At 39.6% G+C, this 22,285-nt stretch overlaps 2 protein-coding genes across 40 annotated transcripts in view; both read left to right on the top strand.

Annotated features, from left to right (window-relative positions):
- Positions 1–18,228, top strand: part of PTPN5 (protein tyrosine phosphatase non-receptor type 5) — an 82,042-nt gene extending 63,814 nt beyond the window's left edge. For 17 of the 39 annotated variants that reach the window (XM_080595160.1, XM_080595166.1, XM_080595172.1 and 14 more), the window contains 6 exons: positions 989–1,068; positions 1,542–1,679; positions 5,557–5,667; positions 9,324–9,484; positions 12,695–12,808; positions 16,098–18,228. In XM_080595160.1, coding sequence (XP_080451286.1) covers positions 989–1,068; positions 1,542–1,679; positions 5,557–5,667; positions 9,324–9,484; positions 12,695–12,808; positions 16,098–16,191 — 698 coding nt within the window. In that variant the 3' untranslated portion in view covers positions 16,192–18,228. Of the gene's footprint in view, positions 1–988; positions 1,069–1,541; positions 1,680–5,556; positions 5,668–8,469; positions 8,577–9,323; positions 9,485–12,694; positions 12,809–16,097 lie in introns of those variants that run through there. The other 22 variants (XM_080595152.1, XM_080595146.1, XM_080595178.1 and 19 more) reach the window with 3 other exon arrangements.
- Positions 18,229–18,378: 150 nt separating this feature from the next.
- Positions 18,379–22,285, top strand: part of IGSF22 (immunoglobulin superfamily member 22) — an 85,661-nt gene continuing 81,754 nt past the window's right edge. Inside the window, 3 exon segments of the mRNA XM_080595724.1 lie at positions 18,379–18,645; positions 19,365–19,444; positions 22,122–22,281. The gene's annotated coding sequence lies outside the window, so the exon portion shown is untranslated.

The following is a 22,285-nucleotide window of genomic DNA, read 5'->3' as shown; positions in this document are numbered from 1 at the left end:
AGTTCTGTCTGAGGACAGCGTTTCATGCTGTCTGTTTATAGTACAGTAGAAACAGCTGTGTGTTTGGTCCTTTGTGCTTGATCCAATATCACACTGTTTGCATATTTATTATTTTGTTCTGGTTTCTGAACAGTCTCATTTTTTTTTTTTTAATGAAGATGTTTTCTGTGGTTTGTTTCTAATATTCTCCTGGTGATGCACTGTTAATGTTTGCTGAGGGCCTCTGTCAGAAGAATGTTTCTTGTGAATGATAACAAACTGGAGTACTGGTGATAATGGATGAATATGGGCCTGTGTAAGCTTGCATTAAAACAAGTAGAACAGCTCCCATTGACTTCAGTGGGAGCTAGACTGAGGTTCTCAGATGGAATCATGTTTTCCTTTGCTGTCCTATTAAAAGAAGAATAATGCTTCATAAATAGTGCTGAAGAGGAAGGGCCTCAAGTACTGAAACATCTTGTGCAAAAGGACTGTTTAATATCCTTCCATTTTTCCCCAGCCATTACATTTGTTAATAGCACTTCTCGAACTTTAGCTTATTGCAAGACAAAATGGGGGAGAAAATATTCATCTGGCTTGCCTGCACACAAGAAATGTATATTTATGATTTGGGAGAAAAAGTGTTTGCTGCCATTAGAATAATGTCTTACAAGCCAGGATGGATCTGTTCACCCAACAGACTGAGAAATAATTTTCTGGAGCAGAAAAGTTGCTGCTTTTCCAGAGTTGCTCTGGGGCACTGACTCTGTGACAGGAGAAATTCAGCAAGCTTCAGAGTGGGTAAAACTATCAGAGGAAGCTAAAAGACCCCAAGTACCTTTCACCTTTTTCTGTATTAACATTTTAACATGAGAGCTTTCCAAGGCCATTGACATCTATTGTGATAGCCGTGAATGCATCCAAATGTCTCGCTGTACAAACTTCTGTGTCTGTCTTTCTCTCCTATCAGCAAATGATAAACTATTGCTTATTTCTTTACACATTTCAGATCCTCACAGCAGAGTGTGCCTTACCTCAGCTGATCAGGACGACCCACTTAGCTCTTACATCAATGCTAACTACATCAGGGTAAGAGCTCAACAGTCCTATATGTTTGCCTAGCCTCTATTAGCCACTGTTAATATAAACAAATTTGAACGTCCACTGGCTTTTAAAGGCATCGTGGCTGATCTGATTGTTCTTCTCTCCTGCTTACATTAAATGAAAACTAAATCTCAAAATGCAATTACACTGGTTCAAACCAGAGAAAAGCACATTTCTGCACTTCTTGATGCAAATTGCTTGTCAGCTGGCTGATCGGGACACTGGAAAATAAGCCTCAATAAGGTTTGCGACCTAGGTAGAGTCACCTTGAGGCTGTTGGACTCTCATTGCTGGAGTTATGAGACCATATTGTACCTTTGCTCCATGTGCATATGTGCAGGAGAGAGGGGAAGAACCGATGCCATGGTGTCTTCATTCCAACCAGCTTTTAAAGACTGAACCTTCAAGGTTGTGGTGGACATCCTGTTAAATATGTTCTCTTGTTGTTTTGTTGGCAGGGCTATGGAGGAGAGGAAAAGGTATATATTGCTACTCAGGGACCGATAGTTAATACTGTCAGTGATTTCTGGAGAATGGTGTGGCAGGAGCGTTCTCCCATCATTGTCATGATTACCAATATAGAAGAGATGAATGAGGTAATGGTGTTACATATAGTCTGTATTTTTATCTGTACTCTGGCAGATATTTTCAGCACAGATGCTAAGCCTGCAGAAATAAATGAACAGAAGTTAGTTCAGTGGCCTAAACAATCAGAGCTAGAATTAAATTCGTCAGAGTTAAAGATGTGAGCTGCTTTTCTTTCAGTTCAATTTACTGAAAGACTTGTTTTGCTGTCTGACTTAGCCTACTGCTGGTTCTGCTATTTTTTTGTCTCCCTGCTGACCTGAAGCCTTTCCAAACCCAGCTCTATTTGCAGACATGCTTTAAAGCTGTCTCTAAAGGAATCAGAAAGAATTGTATTCTAGCCCTATTTGTTTTAGTCTTCAACAGCATCGATGTTTTTCAATCTTGCATTTATTATAGTTCGTTGTCTATAGCCACCTCTCTCAGAGCTGTCCCTGATTTGTGAAAGATAGTTACAATAATCAACAACTACAGCTGACTTGGGTGTGGAGGCTCTTTTCCTCAAATATGTCTAGGAAATGCTGTTGAAATACTGAGATTAAGAAGCAGAAATTTTCTATTTACAACCTGCTGGAATTGGTGCTTCTAGAAAGTACATCGTCACAATGTTTCTGGTAATCTGCCTAATGTTATTTTTATTTGCAGTAATAAATACTGCTGCCCTGCAGCTGTTCATTACTAATTTACCTACTGCAAAATTTACCCCATAGCAGAGTTGCAAGAACTGTGTGCTTGGTCTTCAGTTTACAGGTTGGTAGCTGATCTTCTTCCGTCACCTTTATTGGCAGTGTAGAATGTGAGAATATGGTCTGGGCATGTGTTGAGCTCTGCATCCCCCTTAACCTCTGGCAGCAAGCTGTAGTAGAGAAATACAAATGGTGTTTCTTATCTGCAGCAGCAATATCTGTCAAAGCTTGTCCCCGAAACTCAGTAGTTCAGTTGAGAGCGTTTCTTTTGGAGAAGACATTTCAGACACTTAAAAGATGGAGAATATAGTCATACAGATGGCCTGAAGTGCTAGCTGGAAGCTGAGTGCCCATAATTTTTGCATGTTCACAAACCTTTAGCTTTCCCCAGTTGTGAAGTAAATCATTTTAGCCTGAATTTTGATGGAAAAAATAGATGCGGATAAGACAGACACAGAATTACCATGCTTTGCAATATAAAAAAATATGTATATATAGTTGTTATAGCTGACAAATTGGACACATGCTCTCAGGGCACTGCTGATTTAAAAAAAAAAAAAAAGTTAGTTGCTAATCTAAATGTTTTGTTTGTACTAACATTTTAAACTCACATCCTCACATCCACTTCTATCTGAGGCAGCACTGAAAGAATAACTTGCTCATTGATCAGAGTTGGCAGGTTATGGTGAACAAGATGTTGAAATATTATGACATAGTATACCCAAATCATTAAAGGACTGAGATTTGAGAGAGAAAAAGAAGCAGAGGAAACATTGGTCCTGAATGATGTATTTGCTGAGTTCTTCTGCTATAGTTTTCATATAAAGGTTATTTTACATTCCTGTTATATCTGAATTTCCTCTTATCCACACTGACAAAGTATTTCATCCATCATCTCAGTCTTAGGAAGGAGCACAGTGCAGTGGTGTTGCTCTATATGAGTGGAGCTAGCTACAGTCTATATCGTAACAGCTGTTGAGTTTTTTCTGATACCTTTTGTATCAAAAATTAAAAGGTGTCAGGAATCTCAGCCATAAATACAGGGTAAGTCCTTTCATGTGGATGTCTCCTATATTCATTCCCTCTTTTCCATAATACATATTAATATATGAATAACAGGACTCAGAATTACGTAGATTCAAAACCAAAACCTTTGTTTTGCCATGATGCTAGTAACGGAGGCTTTGTGTTCCTGCTCAATGCAACAACTTGGGTAATGTGCGTATGAAGAGCTCTGTATCTCAACCCTCTGTCGCATCTAATCTGAACTGACAGACAGCCCACAGAAATGAGTGGGCAATCTTACTCCACTCCTTGAAGCAGAGCAACGTCTGTGCTATTGATAGATGCTAGCGCACTTGACAATTTTTACAATGGATTCTGCAGTTTAAGAAGAGAGGAAGTAAAAATGAGATCTGCGTAAATAATTTTACAGAGACACAGTGGGCCACATTCCCAGTGGGTTATTAAATGATGCGCTATACAGATGGAACAGCACTGCTTCTCCCACACACAAATTTTGACTCAGTAACTTTGCAAGACACTCTTCTGTTGTTAGTCTTTCTCCTGAAATGGAATTATTCTTGGTGGGGGAGAGCAACACACAACTTTAACTCACTTCCTTCAAGACTGTGTGCTGCCATGTAGAAGAGAAAGCATGCAACCATCCTCTTTAACTGGGTCTGTCCAGCAGCAGGTTCTCATTCTCTTATGATAACAAGATGTTTCTTGCTTTAACATAGGGGAGTCTTTTTCTAAGAAACTGCCTTGTTCATGTTATTCCTTGTCCATGGACCTGTCCCTACACCGTGTTGAAGTGTTTGTCTCTTCTTTTGCATGTTGATTAGCTTAAAGAGAGATTGCATACAAAAAAACTCAATTGTTTTCAGTCCTTCCAGAACAAGAGTAGTTACAGATCCCCACCTACTTGTGCAGAGTATCAGTACCATGATGTAGATTTGCATATGGACTGTCGTTTCAGCTTCTCTAATTGTCAGGCGGTTCTGGCTGCATCTATGGTGGCGTTTTGGCAAAATCAAATGTAGCAGTCTGATAGATCCCATAGCAATTGCTTCCTTTTTGTTCCTCATCTTTGATGTAAGATCCTCAACATCTATTTAAAGTGGATTTTGGTACATAAGATAATTCCCCAAACATCTCCAGTCATGTTCAGGAGTCATCCCCGTCGCTACAGGAAGGACATGGACGTGCTCGAGCAAGTCCAGAGAAGGGCGACCAAGCTGGTGAGGGGTCTGGAGAACAAGTCTTACGAGGAGCGGCTGAGGGAGCTGGGCTTGTTCAGCCTGGAGAAGAGGAGGCTCAGAGGCGACCTTATTGCTCTCTACAGTTACCTTAAAGGAGGCTGTAGAGAGGTGGGGGTTGGTCTGTTCTCCCACGTGCCTGGTGACAGGACGAGGGGGAATGGGCTAAAGTTGCGACAGGGGAGTTTTAGGTTGGATGTTAGGAAGTACTTCTTTACCGAAAGGGTTATTAAGCATTGGAACGGGCTGCCCAGGGAGGTGGTGGAGTCACCATTCCTGGAGGTCTTTAAAAGACGTTTAGATGTAGAGCTTAGCGATATGGTTTAGTGGAGTACTTAGTGTTAGGTCGGAGGTTGGACTTGATGATCTTGAGGTCTCTTCCAACCTAGAAATCTGTGATACTGTGATACTGTGTGATATGTTCTTTTGTACAAAAACCTATGCAGGTGATAATCTTATATTCAGAGAGCAATGGCCCTTTATCAAAAGTAGAAAAAATGTATTTTGTATTTCCATATCCATTTATACACGCCACAGAAACAGCAGCAACTAGTCTATATTGTGTTAATCATTATTATCTTAAGAAAAGAATTAATCTGAAAACACAGGCTATTAATAAAAACAAGCACATTTCTGCTGGCCTTTCTAGTGAAACCTCAAAATGTGTATCAGTTGCACAAAGTTAAATAAAGATGTGTGTATTTAAAAACAGTGGTTAGTCATTATTTGATTTGTGCATTTTTATCATGCAATCAAGCTGTTATGAATGCAGCAAAAATTGCCAGAAATGTGGTCCCTGTATAGAAATTGAAAATGTGTACTTATTATAGAAACAACCATCATTCATATTCATCTATGCATGCGCTAATCCAATTTCAGAGGAGTAAAAATGAACCTCCCTTGACGGTTGCTTAACTAGATTTATTTTATATTGCACACAGAAATGCACAGAATATTGGCCAGAGGAACAGGTCACCTATGAAGGAATAGAAATCACAGTTAACCAAGTCATACAAGCAGATGATTACCGTTTAAGGCTCATCACCCTAAAGGTAAATCATTCAAATGTACTTAAAATAGTTTTGCTACCTAAACCCTTAAACAGGACTTCACAGAGAGCTGTGTAGAAATATTTGCACAGTAAATTACTGTACAAGTATCACTTTTAACTACTGCAGTCATTATTGCTCTGTCCAATTCACCAACATACAAATACCACAATAATGTAAGCAATCCAAGATTTATACCATGTGAGTACAATCTGAAAACTTCCAGGCCAACTTTAGCAGTACAGGGTTAACTCAGTGGAAGAAATCAGTGACTTCTGTGCCTGTGTCTTTTGTGTTGATTGATCTCTTCGGTTACCAGCGATAGGACCCAAGGAAATGGCATGAAGATGCATGTTTTGGATTTTTCTTACCAGCAAAAGGCGCTTCACTGAGAGGGTGATCAGGCACTGCAACAGGCTCCCCAGGGGAGTGTTCATGGCACCAAGCCTGATGGAATTCAAGTAGCATTTGGACGACGCTCTGAGACATATGGTTTGATTTTTGGGTGTTCCTATGTAGAGCCAGGAGTCAGACTTGATGATCCTTGTTGTGTCACTTCCAACTCAGGATATTCTATGACTGGTCACTGAGAGTGACATGTTAGTTCAGTGACAGCATCTTACCAGCCTTTGCAAGTCATACTACAGACAGTGCTTGTGGAATAACCCACTAAATGCTGTGATGATATTCTGTAGAATTCAAAGGCTTGTGTGTTCTTTGGGCCATGGACTTAGTCAAAGCATTACTGATTACTAACAAGAATCTTTTACTTGCATGGAGTTTTACATATTTTGTAGTAGGAGACCCCTAGAAAACATTTAGATGGTATTTTTTGTCTACGTATGACTATTATTAGACTCTTGTCAGACTGCTAGATATCTCCAGTTGTTTATGCTTAAGATGACTGTTGTGCTACTAACAAGAAATGGAAGAGTTGCGAACTGACCAAAACTCTTTTCATGTTGCTTGCCTGCCTTCAGTTTCTTGCAGTGGTTGGACTACTGGTCTGCTTGTCATAATAGTGGTGTGGTAACACTCCTGCTGTTCACAAGGCTGACTTGACTTTGAAGATGCTTTAAGGAATCATTCACTCTAAGACATTAAAACTGCTGATGACCTTTATCAACACTTTTCACCACAGAATTATCTCTGCTCATGTTTCTAAGCGTAGTATCTTTCCAGCTATTTGTCTAATTTTACATACCAGTAACCATTCTATCATCTCGTGAATAGAGAGTTGAAAGGCAGATTTACTTTTTCTTAAGTACTTGGGTGCTACTTAGTCTAAAATACCAGTCTTATTTTACAACTGATTTCATTGTTAGGTTCTTGAATCTCAAGCTATATGCTTTAATAAGAACAATCTATTTACATAAACTTAATACATATTTAATATACCACACCTACCCTCGACTTCAATATAACAACACCATTTCTTTCCAAGCTGAAAAAAGCCTTCCTTTTATCCAACCATTTTCAAGTTTCTTCAGCCATATGCTAATAGGCAGAAAGCCAGTATGTGAAATTTCAGGTCTGGACTGAGTGTGGGAAGTCTGTCACTCATGCTTTTTGTGAAAGCAGCAAGGAGAAAATCATGTTCTCCAACAAGTGGGAAGTAAAGAATATTTACAAGTGTACTGCAGACTTGCACTGACCTTAAATACAACCTATCCCAAACAATACAGTGCAGCAGCAAGAACAATATATAGCTTAATTCTTCTGGAATAATGATATCTCACAGAATTGGTCACACTTCAGTTACAGTGACAAAACAATTGCCTCAATAAAAATCCTGCGGTCTCTTCCAGAAGAGTTTCTTCAGAATTATCCCAAGTCTTCTCAGCCTCAAAGAAGCACCAGTGAAGAATATTTTTATTAAAGTCAAATCAGAAGTGTACAAGCTTCTATAAGCAGAAACATGGAACTGGTAACAGCATAGACAAAACTAAAGATATCCAGAGCTCATGCTTAGAACTTTGGCTGTTTTCTGTTTCTGTCAAATGAGTGGTTTTATGTAGTGATTCATGTTTTTCTTCAGATGACTTTAATCTTTTACTTTTCTCTGAGTTTTATTGACAACATTTGAATTACAATTTTCACAACCCACTTAAGAATACAGTATTCATAATTTCTGTGGCTTACACATAGTCACATGTTGAAAGGCAACTGTGCATATCCATGTTTCAGAGCAGTGTTGAAATCTGATCTGGTTTCCTGTCATGAGCTCAAAGTGCTATTCATGACAGTTAGTTATCCTCTCTTAACCAGAATATCTTCTGACAAAGGTAAATAACCTAGGGCCATGCTCTATGCTACAGTAGTAAGACACTTTTTCTCAACTGAGCGAGACATACCCTTAAGGTTCCCAATGGCTGCGCACTTCAATGAGCACTTCAAACCCGGCATAAGCTGGAGCAACTACTAAATGAAGCCCAGTCTCCCTCTGTCCAGCTCTCTTGTTTCCTACCCTTGTTCCATCTCCCATGTCCAACACAAGCATTTGTGAGAATGTGCAGTAACCGAAAGAGGGGAAGCTGATCCATGTGAAAATTAATCCTACTAGAGAAAGAGAAAAGATTTAACTCGATGACTTCCACAGTCCAGTTTACAAATGAAGCTATGCAAAGCTTTGCCAACCCAGGAGAAGGGTGGGAGGTGGCAGTCATGGAGCACTTCTAACATCCATCAACTGATAGTCATAGGGACTTAGCCTCAGTGACAGAAACTATTTCTAGATTTTTGCATCTCTTTCTTTAGAAAGAATCAAATTTGTTCTTTTTTTCCCCCCTCATCTCTTGAACTCAGCCAGACGTGTTTAAGGAAAGGTTGTGGAAACTAACAGCTCAGTTCCTGGACTTCGTGAAGCCATTTGCTTAGCCCTGTGCCAGCTGGCTTATGTAATGGCTGAAAGGGTAAGGCGAATTCCCTGAGCTCCATGTTTGGCACCTTCAGGAATCAGGCAGAAGGATGTCACTTTGAACACAAAATCAGAGGCACAGAGTGCTGCTTGGCACTCAGAAAAGGTAAAGGCACGTTTGCTATATTCATAGCCATGCTGAGAGATAGAGGCAATCAGAATTTGTCTCATGAAAAACCCTGGACTGCAACTAGATGCAATTCTCCTCTTCCAGTGTCTCTGAATCTGTCACCATGTCTAAGAGAAGAGAAGTGACAGGAAACTGATAAGAGTCTGTCTGTCAGAAAAGAGAGAAAAATAAGCTCCGATCTCTATCCCTCATCTAGCTAGCTAGCTATCAAAGACAGAGATATGGCTCCTGGCTCTCTGTCTGTCAAATAGATTATGAAAGCAATTATGTCACAAGTACAGCTCTGGCTTTGCTGAATGAATCTGTCAAGAGGGAGCAGACTGTTTTGCACACAGCTCTTGGCACTAAAAGAGCAGAGTACTTCTGGTGGGGGGGTTGTAGGTTTTTCTTTTTTTTTGAGGCAGTTTGTTGAAGTGCAGACTTGATCTTTGGAGTCTAGATTTCTGTGTTGTGTGGCTCACCATTTGGTTCTCCTGTTCCTTTTAGCACTGATTTGCTCGCCACATTCTTAAAGGAAGGCCAGGTTTCAACATGACTTTACAATTAGATTTAAAAAAAAAAACAAAAAAAAAAACACTTTGTGATGTGATGTTTATCTTAACTGGGTTGCAGAAAGGAGAAGAAGTCAGAAACCTGAAACATTACTGGTACACATCTTGGCCAGACCAGAAGACACCAGATCAAGCTCCCCCTCTGTTACAGCTGGTACTGGAAGTGGACGAGGTAATGCAGAGTGCAGAAGAGAAGAATGCCCCAGTGATTGTTCACTGCAGGTAAATAAATGATGTATGCAACTTTGAAGGGCTCCTTTGCATACAGTGGCATACTGTTGTATTGGCCATCAGTCAGACATGTAAGAGATCTGGTCCAACTGCTTTAAATATTCTTGGAGCTTCCAAATTCAAGTTTTCTCTTTCCACCTTTTGCACACACACAGTCTGAGCTGAACACAGAAGATGTTGGTGGCTCAGTTACAAGTAATAAGTCTCATTTCATTTGTCTTACCAGAAGTAAATGTCTTCAGTAACCTTAAAAGGGCCATTTTACCATAATGAACACTCTGAATGAAACTGAGTAGGAAGATACATGCAATCAGAAAAATAAGAACCCTTAACTTCAATAATAGTAATAATAAGATATCTTTTACCAATAAAAAAATAGAAGTTCTGGAGAACAAAAGCAAGTCTTCTTTTGCTAGTGTTTAGAAAGGTTAAATGTGATTACTTGAAAACAACAAGTCAGTTCTCAAAACAATTATTCCAAGTAAATTGCAAAAAGTGTAATAAGTGATGCAGTAGTACTGCCAGGATAATTTTCTATTATTTCAATAAAAGTACATTTTGATAAATGTACTTTTGGGATTTCTGTAAGGAATTTCACCTAGTTTTGCATAGCATTTTCTAGGAAATGACATAGTCGTTAGTCAAAAGCCATAGTAAATGAGATATTATCATATAACAGGAATGGTTTTTTTGAAGAGACTCTGGCATGAATGGTTCATAGTCCAGTGTTGCCAAAGATCCACCTATAAGCAAATAGAGAGTAATTATTAATAGAAAAGTCATATAATGCCACACTAGTGTTAGAATCAGATCTCTTCAGGTTTATCTTGATTGTTTGATTTATTTACTTAGAACATGTGTTTTAATGTAGCTACTGACAAGATCCTATGTCCAGGAAAAAAATGGATATCATGCTTAGGGCTATGATCTCCTGGAAAGCAGGTGTCTCAAAAAATATCATGGAGGTTGTACTGGTTGTATATGAGCTCCCTATATAATGCTGAAGCTGAGAGGTCAAATGCAGTTCTGAATCCAGAAAAGGAAATTCAATAAGAAATGCAGAGTTGTCATTCTTTCTGTATGCAGAATGGGTAAATAATTAAAGTGCTATGTCCACTTTTTCTGCCTCTGTTTTGGAACGAATTTTGACAAATAGGGGAGAGTTCAGAGAAAAATAACGAACGGTTTGTAACAAGATCCCCTTTACCCTTGGAAATCTGTATTTCTCAAAAATCTCATTGAAGAAGGATGGTGTTTGCTGCAGGTGAAGATTCTGACCACTGTGTCACTTGTGCTTTGCATATTTGCCTGGTCTTCTTGTATGGTGTCACATCCATGATCTGGATATAATTTGGAGGCAATTAGCGTATTTTTATTTAAAAACAAAACAACAACAACAACAAAAACTAAGAGACACTAAGAGGCATGGCAATAGGGTTAAGAAGTGTTTTATGTGATAGGTGGGGACCAGAGCCTTTTCAGATTATTCTTAGTTGCAGTCATTTTATCCAAAGAAGGAATTTAAACTGATGCCTCTAATTGAGAGCGGTGTGTGCAGCAAGCCGTTGGTCAAGGCCTGAGTTATGCAGGGTACTTGCATCTCCTTTGGCCTCTGTGAGAGGTCCTCAGTAGAACATAATCTGGTGCGTTTGGCCTTCAGTGATGTAAAGTAACCCACCTTGAAGAAGAAAAATAAGTACAAGCCTAATCATGAAGCTATTCTTAAAAGCAATGTAAAGTTAAAGGAGGCTAGCAGTCTTGGTAAGGTTCTGTGGATAGCGTGGCAGTCTTAAAAAGGATTATGACTTTTTTTCAGCCACTGAGGGACTTGCAGTTTGGCCTGGGATAAGTATTCTCTTGGTGCTGTTTGTCTTTGAAAATGTTGTACCCTCCCTTTGCACAATAATCTATGGATGGGAAGCAGCATACAAGAGATGCGTACAATAGCCTATTTGATTATGGTATCAAATGTAAGGTGAGGGGCTTTTCTTTTTTTTAATCTCTTGATGTGCATCCATATGCATCAATGAGTACTTTGAAACTCTGAAATATATGAAGTCTTGATAAACAAACTAGAAGATAAATTGAGACATGAGGCACAGAGTTTTAGGGACCAGGAAAAAGAAGTCAGGTAGGTACCTCCATCACAGTTATTTGACTATAAGACTGGGATTAGCTCTTAGGAAGTAAGATGGCCCACCAAACTTCCATTGAATTGCCTCAATCATTCTGTAATAGAAGTTAAAGCAATTACAATGTAGCTGTTGCTAATGCAGTTTCCATAACAAGCATAAATACTGAATTAAAAAAAAATAATTCTATACGATCAAAGAAAAACAGTATTAGGAGTCAATCAGCAGCAGCTATCTGCAGACTCCATTATTGCTGGTACATTTGTTGCCAGTGTTTTTGTGTTATGACTTTAGCACAATTTAAATGGAAGCAGGATTTCTTACAGTTGTGTCAGGTAATTATTCCTGAGGATGCTCACTTAATTATTTAACATATAAGAAGGGCTGTCAGCTTTTGCTGCATAGTTTTTTTTATAAGGTGATAAGAATTCACAGCTTCAGTAGCACTGTGCCTTTGAGAATAAAATCAATTCTGGTTATTAAGCAAGGACTGAATCAGATACAGAAATGTTCAGGAAAGGTGAAGCTTCTTTAATAGTCAATTTGTTGTATCCTACTCTAATTCAGAGAATTAATAGATTGCAGAACTGATAGCAAATGGCACCATACTTATCATATTGTTGTTAGCTAAATTGAATTACTAAAGTAAGGGGGCTTTTTTACTGTACATATGAATGAAAAATAGCTTTCAAAGAAGCTGTAAGGATTAAGAATCTCAAAGCAAAGGTTGCCCTCAAAGCAAGGGTTGCCCTCAAAGCAAGTCTAACCAAGAAATACTATTTAACTTCTTAGTTTGACAAATTCAATGGTATATTAGGTAAGACAGTACGTGGTAGTCTATTTTTTGGCACTGTATGTGAAATAATCATGCTTTTGATGTGAGTGGCTCACACTGAATCGTGTTGTCCCATTGAAGCCATTCATATTCACAAGCACCCACCTGGCAGAGGTTGGAGGGAGGAAAGGAATAATGGGGTTTGACTGCTGGTTTTCCTGTTAAATGAGTGCCATTAAGTTCCAAAGCCCTTCTAACTTGTTCACTGCTTCTCTCTCCTTTTCCCTCCCTTAGTGCAGGCATCGGGAGGACAGGCTGCTTTATTGCAACTAGTGTCTGTTGTAAACAGCTGAAGAGTGAGGGCATAGTTGACATATTGCGAACAGCCTGCCAGTTACGGTTAGACAGGTAAGAAAACCTGTTTCTTTTCCAGAAAAAACTAAAAAGAAAAAGAAAATTGGTAACCTTTCCCTTTACTTAAGGAGGAGAAAATCGGAAGAGGGAGAACATTCCTGGAACGAAGTTGTCCTGTTCTAAGCAGTTCTGTCTTGCCTGTTTTATGAGAGCAGTAAATTTTAACAAACATCCCTAGTTAGGTTCATAGCTGGCATCCAAATCTGTGCAGCTGTGCAGGCTTGGAATGACCTTTCACCAGCAGAGGAGTTGGCCCCATGTTCATACAGAAGCAAAGGCTCAAAGTTGCACTTGTTTCAGAACTGTAGATCAGCACTTTGCTCCCAGGAGTACAGAAAATTGGCCTCATGTACTTGGAGCTGTGAGCACTGCTGGGAGGGCACTGCTGCTTGGGACTTTGTGGGGAGGGGGAGAGCATGCACAGGCTGAAGTGTTTGCAGACATATGAAAGGAGCTGTGAAAATCTCCAGAAATTCAATGGTTTCCAGTTAAGCATTTCTTAACACACCACCTTGAGTTTGATTATGAAGTAAACAGACTTGAATTTTGCACCAGAGATGTTATTTTTCCTCTCCCACTGGTTTCAAGTGCCATCAAAACATGTCTCAGTGCTCTCTCTAATGATAATGATAAATGTAGTCGGGGGAAGAGATGTCACGAAAAACATACCAAAGATTTTTCTGAGGAAAAAAAGAACCTCAACCCCACACTGAACTTTATTTCAGAGGAGAAATTATGCTCAGTGGGAGGCAGAAAATGAAATGCTTGCTGCCCTGCTGAGGCTCTGATAGACAGGGACCTGCAGGAGCTTGGAGATTTGGCTATTTCAACAGATTTCAGGCCAAACAAGGAAAGGCTTCTTGAGGAAAAAGAAAACCAAAATACGAATAGTGAGTGCTGATTATCCATGGCCCAGTGAAGTATCTGGCTGGATCTGATATATCTTGTGCCCATGACTAGTATTACACCGGAAAATAGCCACACGAATGATGGTCAAAGACACCTGTTTACAAACGTACTTGGCACAGAAAGCAGATTAAAAATACTTGCTTTGCTGGGAGAGGGCAACTGGCAGTCGCTTGTAGAGGCAGAAGGGAGGTCGTGCTTAAAGGATGCCACAGAGCAAAAGCAAGCCTGCAGGGGCCGCTGTTGCTGCCGTGTACCTCTTGTTAGTAGGGTGGGATGTGAAAAAGCCATTTAATCTCATGGGAGGAAATACTCAAGATGGAAAGCAGTCAAATCACCACCTTGCTATAGGAAAGCATGGTTTCTTCAAGGAGTGAAAAAGCCCTTCATTCCTTCACAGATTACCTTTGCAAAAAAACTGTGCATTGGGCTTGCACTGCTGGCCAACAGTTGGTCCTAACATAACATGGTATGACTAAGGAAAGGAAGTGATCATTCCTGCATCCTTCCGGCAGCGCTGAGACACATTTGCTGTCCTTCCCCAGAATGCAACTCAAATTTGAAAGGTTCCTGTGGCAAGCAGGGGTGAAAGAGTAATATCTCTGTTCTGTGCCAAAGCCTGGACTGCAAGCACATGCTGTGGTATGCATGCGTGGGAAGGGGAGGAAGCTACTGCAAAACAGGAAACGAGATAAAATGGAAAATCACTTCCTGTGGTCTGAAACTTGATGGCCACCCTAGCGCTTCTGTTGCTACAACTTCAGGGTCCAACCTTGCTGCTAATGGGATTGCATGGGGAGTAGTTGCTAGATATGACTAAAATTCCTTGTGTGTCATGGACTAACATAAATATATTTCAGTGCTGTGTGTGGCACAGAAGGACTCTAACCATGAGCCTGTGTTAAATAGAGCAGATGGAGAAGAGATGCTCAGCTGGGAAATAGTTTCTTTAAAAACATGCTGTGTGTTTCCCACCCTTTGCTCATTGATGAGAGGTTGAAGCATGGTTCCTGCTCATTATTACGAGTGTGTTTCAAGCATTCTGTTAGCAAAGTAACTGCAAGAGGCTGAAGAAGGAGGTTGTCTTGAACCTTCATCTACCTTCTGGTAGCATGACTGTATGATCCACAATTGTTAAGCTGGGCCCCAGAGAAGAGGGCAGTCCATGAGGGTGGTGCTACCAGTCTGCTGCCCATTTGGCTTAGAGGAAGCAACTTTCCATTAATTTCCTCTGATTTCTGATGGAAGGCATCACATGTTCTCTTTCTCAAGCTGATACAGTCTGGTTGGCACTGGCCACCCCCAGGCTCCCACGTTCCTCAATGCTACTTGTTGTTTTAGACTCCTTTTGGCACTGCATTCCCTGGATCCATGCACCAGCACTAGTGCTGGGACAATTTTGCATAAACCTGTGAATTTGAGCTACAGCTTTTAATTATTTTCATAATCAATTATGAAGAGATCGTATCACTGTTATGAGGTACTCTTAGCAAAATTTAAGGTGTTTTTCTTTTTCATTCATTTTTGTCTCCCACTGTAGTATTTGTGTTCATTAATATGGTACTTGCAGAAATACACAGGTTAATGATGCACAGAGAAGCAAATTGTGTTTCTGCTCCTGCTTGCATTTCCTTTCAGATTTGCAGGTTTAAAGAGAACAGTAAAAGCTGAACCAAAACACATTTCTGCTCTTGGAGTCTCTTACTAGTCAAGGTGTGCATGACAGTCAATTGAGTTACTAGTTAGAGTTGTCCTTTGTAAAAATTACAGTGTCTGTTCCAAAATCCTGCTCTCAATCATCTGGTTTGCTGGTGATCTTACCCCCCCAAAAAAAAAACAAACAGTCTGGGATGGCACAAAGACATTGCAGACTGGGAAAGTAGGGTGCTGCATCAATTCTCTGGGCTAGCCTGGCTCTCTGTAGTCCTGAATTTGTTCCTGAACTCAGTCCCTAGTGCAACTGTGAAGTCTTACAGGAGCTACTTCACCTCTTTATATTCCCCCAGCTCATATCTGTCCGTGTAGAGCTTTGAGGTACGCGTTGCTTTTTGCCACGTTTAAAATGGTGCTTAGAATACAGGTGCTACAGCCATATATATGCAAATGAAGATGGCGTTGTCTTACTGGATTCAGGCCTCTGCTGTTCCTGTTCTGACTTGTTTCTGTTCCTTGGTTAGCAGAGACTTTCAGAACGGAGCTTGAGGTTGGACTGCAAGCTGGTTACAATCAATGGGTGCTTTCTCACTCCTTTCAGGAAATTTTGGAATAGATCTTTTGTGTGTAACACCAGCTTCATGCTAGCTGTGCCATTTCCTAGTATGTTATTTGCATGTAATAAGGCTACTGTTTCCCTCCCCTTTTTTTCTTTCCTTTTCAGGGGAGGAATGATCCAGACTTGTGAACAGTATCAATTTGTCCATCATGTCATGAGCTTGTACGGAAAACAGCTTTCTAGAGCAGCAGAAGAATAAGTGTTCATGATATTCCTAAAGGCTAAAACCAAGAGAACTTTTGACTGCATTCAGATATATTTCAGATCTGATAAGAGATGCATGGTAACCTGGCTGTCTTAGCTGGAGAGAAAGATATATTATTTTACTTTGATATTGCTTTTATGCTCTTGTTTGCATTGACATTTAAGAGCTGAGGTATGCCTTGTCTTAAACATATGTGACAGGACATAATCTTCACCAAAAAAGGCTTATTTATACTGTAAATAAGGATAGTAGCTTCATTTGTTACAAAATCGAAAAGAAAAAAAATCAGTCTTCAGTTTGCTATTTTTAAAAGATAATTGCTATTCTATCCAAATACAGTGTGAAACTTTTTGAATTGTCATGCTGAAATGTGCCGTATGTTGACTAAGCTTGAAAGTAACTTTTTGCCTCTTTCTGATTGTTTTTACATATAAAATTACCGAATACTGTGTATATCGTAAACCTTCTGAGCCTCTGCATTGAAAGATTCAAGTAGATTCATGTTGAAATGTTTCACACGTCATGTTTGCTTGTTTTTTTTGTTGTTGTTGGTTGTTTTTTTTTTCTTAAAGCAGTCCCCCACCAGTGTTATCAGAACTAAAGGGAAAAAAATGATTTCATTGATGTGAGTGAAATTCTTGCCTCCAGTTCCTACCAGCAACACGGTATCCTTACAGCTGGGTGAATCTAAGGTTGATAGGGGAGAAGTTAATCTGAATTCTTCATATTTTACCTTTCCTTTGTCAATATTTTGGCGTCTCACCATGTAGCCAGATTAGACTTTTGCAAGTATTTTCTCTTTTTGCATGGTGAAATCATAATCCCAATACAACTTCCCCATAAATTTGAGGAATTCGAGGTGAGGAATTATTATTCTTTTAATTCAGTTCATCTTTATTGAAAAATGAATAACAGAAACACTTGTGTTCTGAATTTAAACCTGTTTCAATGCTTTGAGAGTAACTGGGTGGCCAATGCTCATTAAAACTAGTATGACTAGAAATGAAAATTTTATAGGCAGCTTTAAAAAAAAAAAAAAAAGCCTAAATCTGTTGGCTGGTCTTTGATACGTTTACCCTCAAACCCAATTGAGACAATTGTTAGCCCATTATAATCACTAGTCCAGGCAACAGCATTTCCTTTAAAATAATAGACTACTGACAGACTACTGCCCATGCTTTTGTTTTTAGCCCTCAGTCTGGCTATGCAGGCTTAAGTTTGTGTTTAATGCTTAGAGGTAAGCACATTTCAGTTCTCTGATGAGCAGAGAAAAAAGGAGGTACGTAGGACCCTTTATATGAGAGATGAGTGTTTTGTGAATAGAAGCTGTAATCATCTACTACAAATAATTTGCTTCTCTATTTGTGACAATAACCAAAACCTGCTGCTTTTGTTAGTGCAGGAGATTCTCTGAACTTACTACACTTCTTTATCAGGAGAAGGGAAAGCAGCTCTCAGAACAGTAAGGGCTGATCCTGCTCTCACTGAGGTTTTGCCATTGACATCAGCAGGTGCAGGGTAGGGCCAGAAATGTTATGCCTACAACTTCATCACTGTGCGGAAAGCTTCCCAGTATTTCAGTACACATCCTTAATGTTTATTCTGTATCCATGAACCTGTAAAAATCCTGTCAGCAGGGTTTGCATGAATGTGTGGCAAAATGTGTTATCTTTAAACCACTTGATTTTATTGCTGTATTTAAAATATTTCCTTCAGTGAGAAGCTAGCAGGAAGAACTGGCATTCTTTTTAAAAATACTGGCGGTAGTCATTAAATAGAGCAATAAACTTAAGCTTTTGAGCATAACATGACTGTTAGTTTTATGTAAACCTTGCTAGCTATGTTCTTCCCATTGCTACTGATTCTTTCAAAAGGGTAACGCTATTTTGTCTGAGCACTCCTTAGAAATAACAAAAGCACCACTGATGTTCTGAATAGCATTGTAAGTGGAATTCCCTATAAATAATGTTTTCAGCTGTTCAGTGCCCTTCAGTGTCAAAATTGACTCAGTGAATAAAATGACTTGTTCTGTCATCAGCTTGCTGTGTATCTAATAAAGAATATTTGTTGATGATGGGTAGGATTGTGCGTGTAGGAGAGAAGTTGACTGTATAAGCTGCCTTCTGTACAAGGAAACTTTCTAGAGGAGAATTGCTTTATGGCAAACACGGTACGAAGGGCTCTAGCATACTGACGAGGTCCATACGCAGATCTTCAGCAGGCATTAGTTAGCAGTGTGGTTTGTTGACTTGGATAGAAACAAACAATTTTTACTGGTGAATGAAATCTAACCTGCTGTCCGCTCCTGTTCTGCATATGTGGAGTGTCCTGAGAGTGTGGTCATCGGTAAAGTCTGGCTGTTTTGCATCAATTCACTAGTACAAAGCAAGTGTCAGCCTACTTCCCCTCTCTGGTTATGAGGATTGCCCTGCTGCCATCTCACGCCAGGCAAGAGCATGCTGCTTAGTCAAGATCAAAATATTCAAATGCCTCTTGAAGTGTTATTTTGTCTAACAGTCAGAGCTAATCCTCCTATTTATACTTCAGCCTTACCATAATTAACATTTCTCTTTAAAAAAAAAAGAGGGGGGGGGGTGTCTGAAGGACCTTGTGTCAGCTGCTCTGGTCTCTTCTGATGGCAGAGGTAGTCTTAAGTGTTTAGGATTAGCAGAAAGGGTCTCTGACCATGCGGAAGCACTTGAGGTGAGTGGAGCTGCTGTTTCTGCTACTCAGAAGGTTTGAAACTGAGCTGACAATAGGGACTAAGCTAAACTGTGCATCTCACTAGGCTTCTCTTTTTACTAGGCAGTCTTAAGAAAAAAAATCTAGCACACTTTATCCTCCCTCTCCAGCTCACTACCCAAGCCTATTTGTACCTGAAACTGCAGTATTAACACCTACAAAACAACACAGTTGTTCCTCAAAGGGCTGAATTCCTCTCCTTGGATATGTTAGCATGTAATAACCTGAGATAATTTTATTTAGAACCAGCTGTTAAAGTCTTCACTGTCAGTTTCATAAACTTTTTCACACTTAGTGTGAAAAGACTAAGGCAGAGCCTAGATCAATTCCTTGTTTGTTCATCGGTCATTGGCCATCATGCTTATGCAGTTATCGTTTGTTTCTCTTGTGGTAACAGAGTAATGACACTTTCTGTCCTTTTGTAGGTCTTCTGAGATCTGCAGACACACAGGATTATGTAAAAACAAAGACTAACATAGCATGAGAGAGCATGAGCTGTCCCCAGGTAAAGCATGACTGACTCTCTCAAGGGTCATGATAAAAGTTAGTTTGGTCAAATTACTCTGAAACATCAGCTATCTACTATGTACAATAGTGTCACACTTGCACAACTTTCAAAAGCTGCTAACAATTTTGGATGTTTCCTCAGTAATTACACTACTTAGGAAAATCTTATTCTTAATCTATGAGTTTGCAGTAACAAAAGGACTTGAGACTAAAAAGATCATGAAACAGAATCTTGGTTCCCGTCGTTTCCCTGCTGTCTCTGCAGTGGAGGAACTGTGCAGATTGCACACTAAGGTGGTCTTAAAGTGTTTGTCAATCACTTGGTGAGTTGGTAAGTTTTAGAAGTGGATCTAAGTATGACTTCAATTTGTTCTTTCCCTGGAAATCATTTTAAAGGGAAAAGGTAATTTTACAAATTGTTAATCGTAAATGTCTCTTTCTAATTTTGACATAAAACATGCTTTGTGCATCTGCTAAGGAGGGAAAAAAAATGTTTTCTGAGATACATTGGGGATAACCTTATTTCTTCTGCTGAGGCAGTAGACTTGTATTGGCTGATGTTTATGAGAGTGACAATTAACATACGATAACATAGGGCAGCTTGGGACTCCTGCAGGAAAAAATGACTCCATTCAAAAGCACAAAAGGAATATATTGAATGAAAGCAGCATTTGCAGCGCAGTTTAAAGGAACAAACATTCAAAGAACTGCATGCTCTAGAAAACTGATACCTAAAAGTAAATTTCACATATTCACAAAGAGGTGAATTCCTGCTATTGGAGGCAAGGAAAGAGAAGAGTCCACTCTCCTCTGAGTACTGATACAGGTCAGGCTCCAGCACCTGAATACAGCAGAAGCCACATTCTCATGGCGTAGCATGAACTTTCACAGAAGGGAGTACAATTAACTTCAATACAGAAGATCTTCACAGGCTTTGTGCTCCGTGTAATTCCAAGTAGGGCAGTAGGCAAGATTTATTCAGTTGATAGCAAAGCTGAACACAGAGGCTAAACAATTTACTCAGAATTAAAAGTCTTATTGGCACCACAGCTGGCAGTATGGTTCAGAGCATCTAAGAGGATAAAGTTGGCAAAGGACTCATGTATTGTAATTCCTGGCCCTCATTTCTCTTTCTTCACTGGACCATGCTCCTCAAATTCCATGTTTCATATTTCTTGTTTCTCTCTTATCTGCTTGTTGCTCCTTAGGCTTAAAATACAGTAAAAATAATAATAAAAATAGTAATTATTTTTATTAGTAAAATATATTACTAAAATATAGTAATTATTTTTATTAGTAAAAATAAATAACTCACTGTGTTGCACTAGTTTTAATCCAAAATGCTGATAGCTAGTGTCTTCCAGGGACCATCTCTTGCCTTGGAGAGAGCCTGTGTTGCCAGACACCCTTCAGAGGGCCTCAGAGGACCTCTTCTGCCTACCTTTTGATCTCAATACATCTCAGAATTTTGGGGACAAAAATATCTGCAGTACCATGCATCTTTAGACTAAAGACATTTCTCCTTTGGGAAATGGTAATGTTTGCCTGAGTCAAATTTTTGTTATGTATGACCTTAACTCCTCTAGTCCCATAAGCAGCTACAACGTGTCTGCTTTTCTCTGCAAAGGCAATGCTTCTCTCCAGGGATCAGAGGGAAAAAAATCTGCATAGATCCTTTTGGTCTAATCTTTCCCCTTTGCATGCTTATTTAGCTTGTTTGCCTCTGAAGTGGACATAAGGAAAATTGTCAGGATTTAAGTCAAAACTAATAAGGTACCACAGAACAATTGAAACCTCCTCTCTTAACAGATAGCTTTGACTCCTTTTGTCTTGGAAGAAGGAAAAATGGGTGTGATTGGTTTTTACTACATCCACTGTCATCATCTTGGTCCTTAGGCTGGTGTGAGGAATAATGAAGAGCAGACACACAGCCATCCCAAAGGTCAGGGTAATAACTCTTCATTAGAGAATCCTTCACTCCCTTCTTCAAGCCTACACCTGACAGTGTGGCCAGACTTAATGATCCAAAGTGAAAGATCTTCTCATTCATATACATTAGCTTTCTCCTACAGCACTATGCACGCATGTGTATGCATACGCACATGCCCACTCAGCGTGCCGCAGTAGCTGGCATAAAAACAGAAGGATGAGGGAGGACTCGTGAGCACTGCGAAATGAGCATGGAAACGGACTGCCTGGTTTTTGAGTCTGTTTGGAATAGTGGGTGGAATTGGATTGGGTTGGCAGTGTTTTGTTTTTGTTGGGGAAAATGCGACTCTCAGCCCAGATACCAGATTTCTCTGTATCTAATTTGGGCCCTTGTTTCTCAGTTAGAACGTTGAAGGGGTAAATGCAAGTCAGTTCCTTGACAGATTTATTAGACAAGCAATAAATAATACCTGATCCACTTTACGGCATGACCAGTCCTATTTCCACACTCTTCTGATTTGATGAATGTATCTGTGTTAATAACACTAACTTCAAGAGAAGGAAGCACAGAGCCTCCGTCATGCTGGAATCCCTCTTTAGCCTGTGAACTACAGCATGCAGTTATTTTTGGTGTCTATATACAATATTTTTAGCTCACTGAAAAAGCTGACAATGTTTTAGCCTCTGCACTATTTTTTTTATTGATTTCTGTTAATTTTCTTTTTGCCTTCCCCTTTCTTTCCTAGACAGGTAGAAATCATCTGAAATCATCAGTAAAAGTGGTATATTTCCTGGAGAATTGCCATTGCTTTGTGTGGCGTTTACCCTTAGAATTACTTCTGTCAGCCTCTGGAAGTTGGCTAGCAAACATTCTTTGGTGTTTCAAGTTCCTGTGTGTTGCAAAATGTAA

This window comes from Anser brachyrhynchus (assembly GCF_964034855.1).
Source record: "Anser brachyrhynchus genome assembly, chromosome: 5".
Lineage (NCBI taxonomy): Eukaryota > Metazoa > Chordata > Aves > Anseriformes > Anatidae > Anser > Anser brachyrhynchus.
The sequence above is the reverse complement of the archived record's forward strand: the minus strand, read 5'-3'. Positions and strand labels throughout refer to the sequence as shown.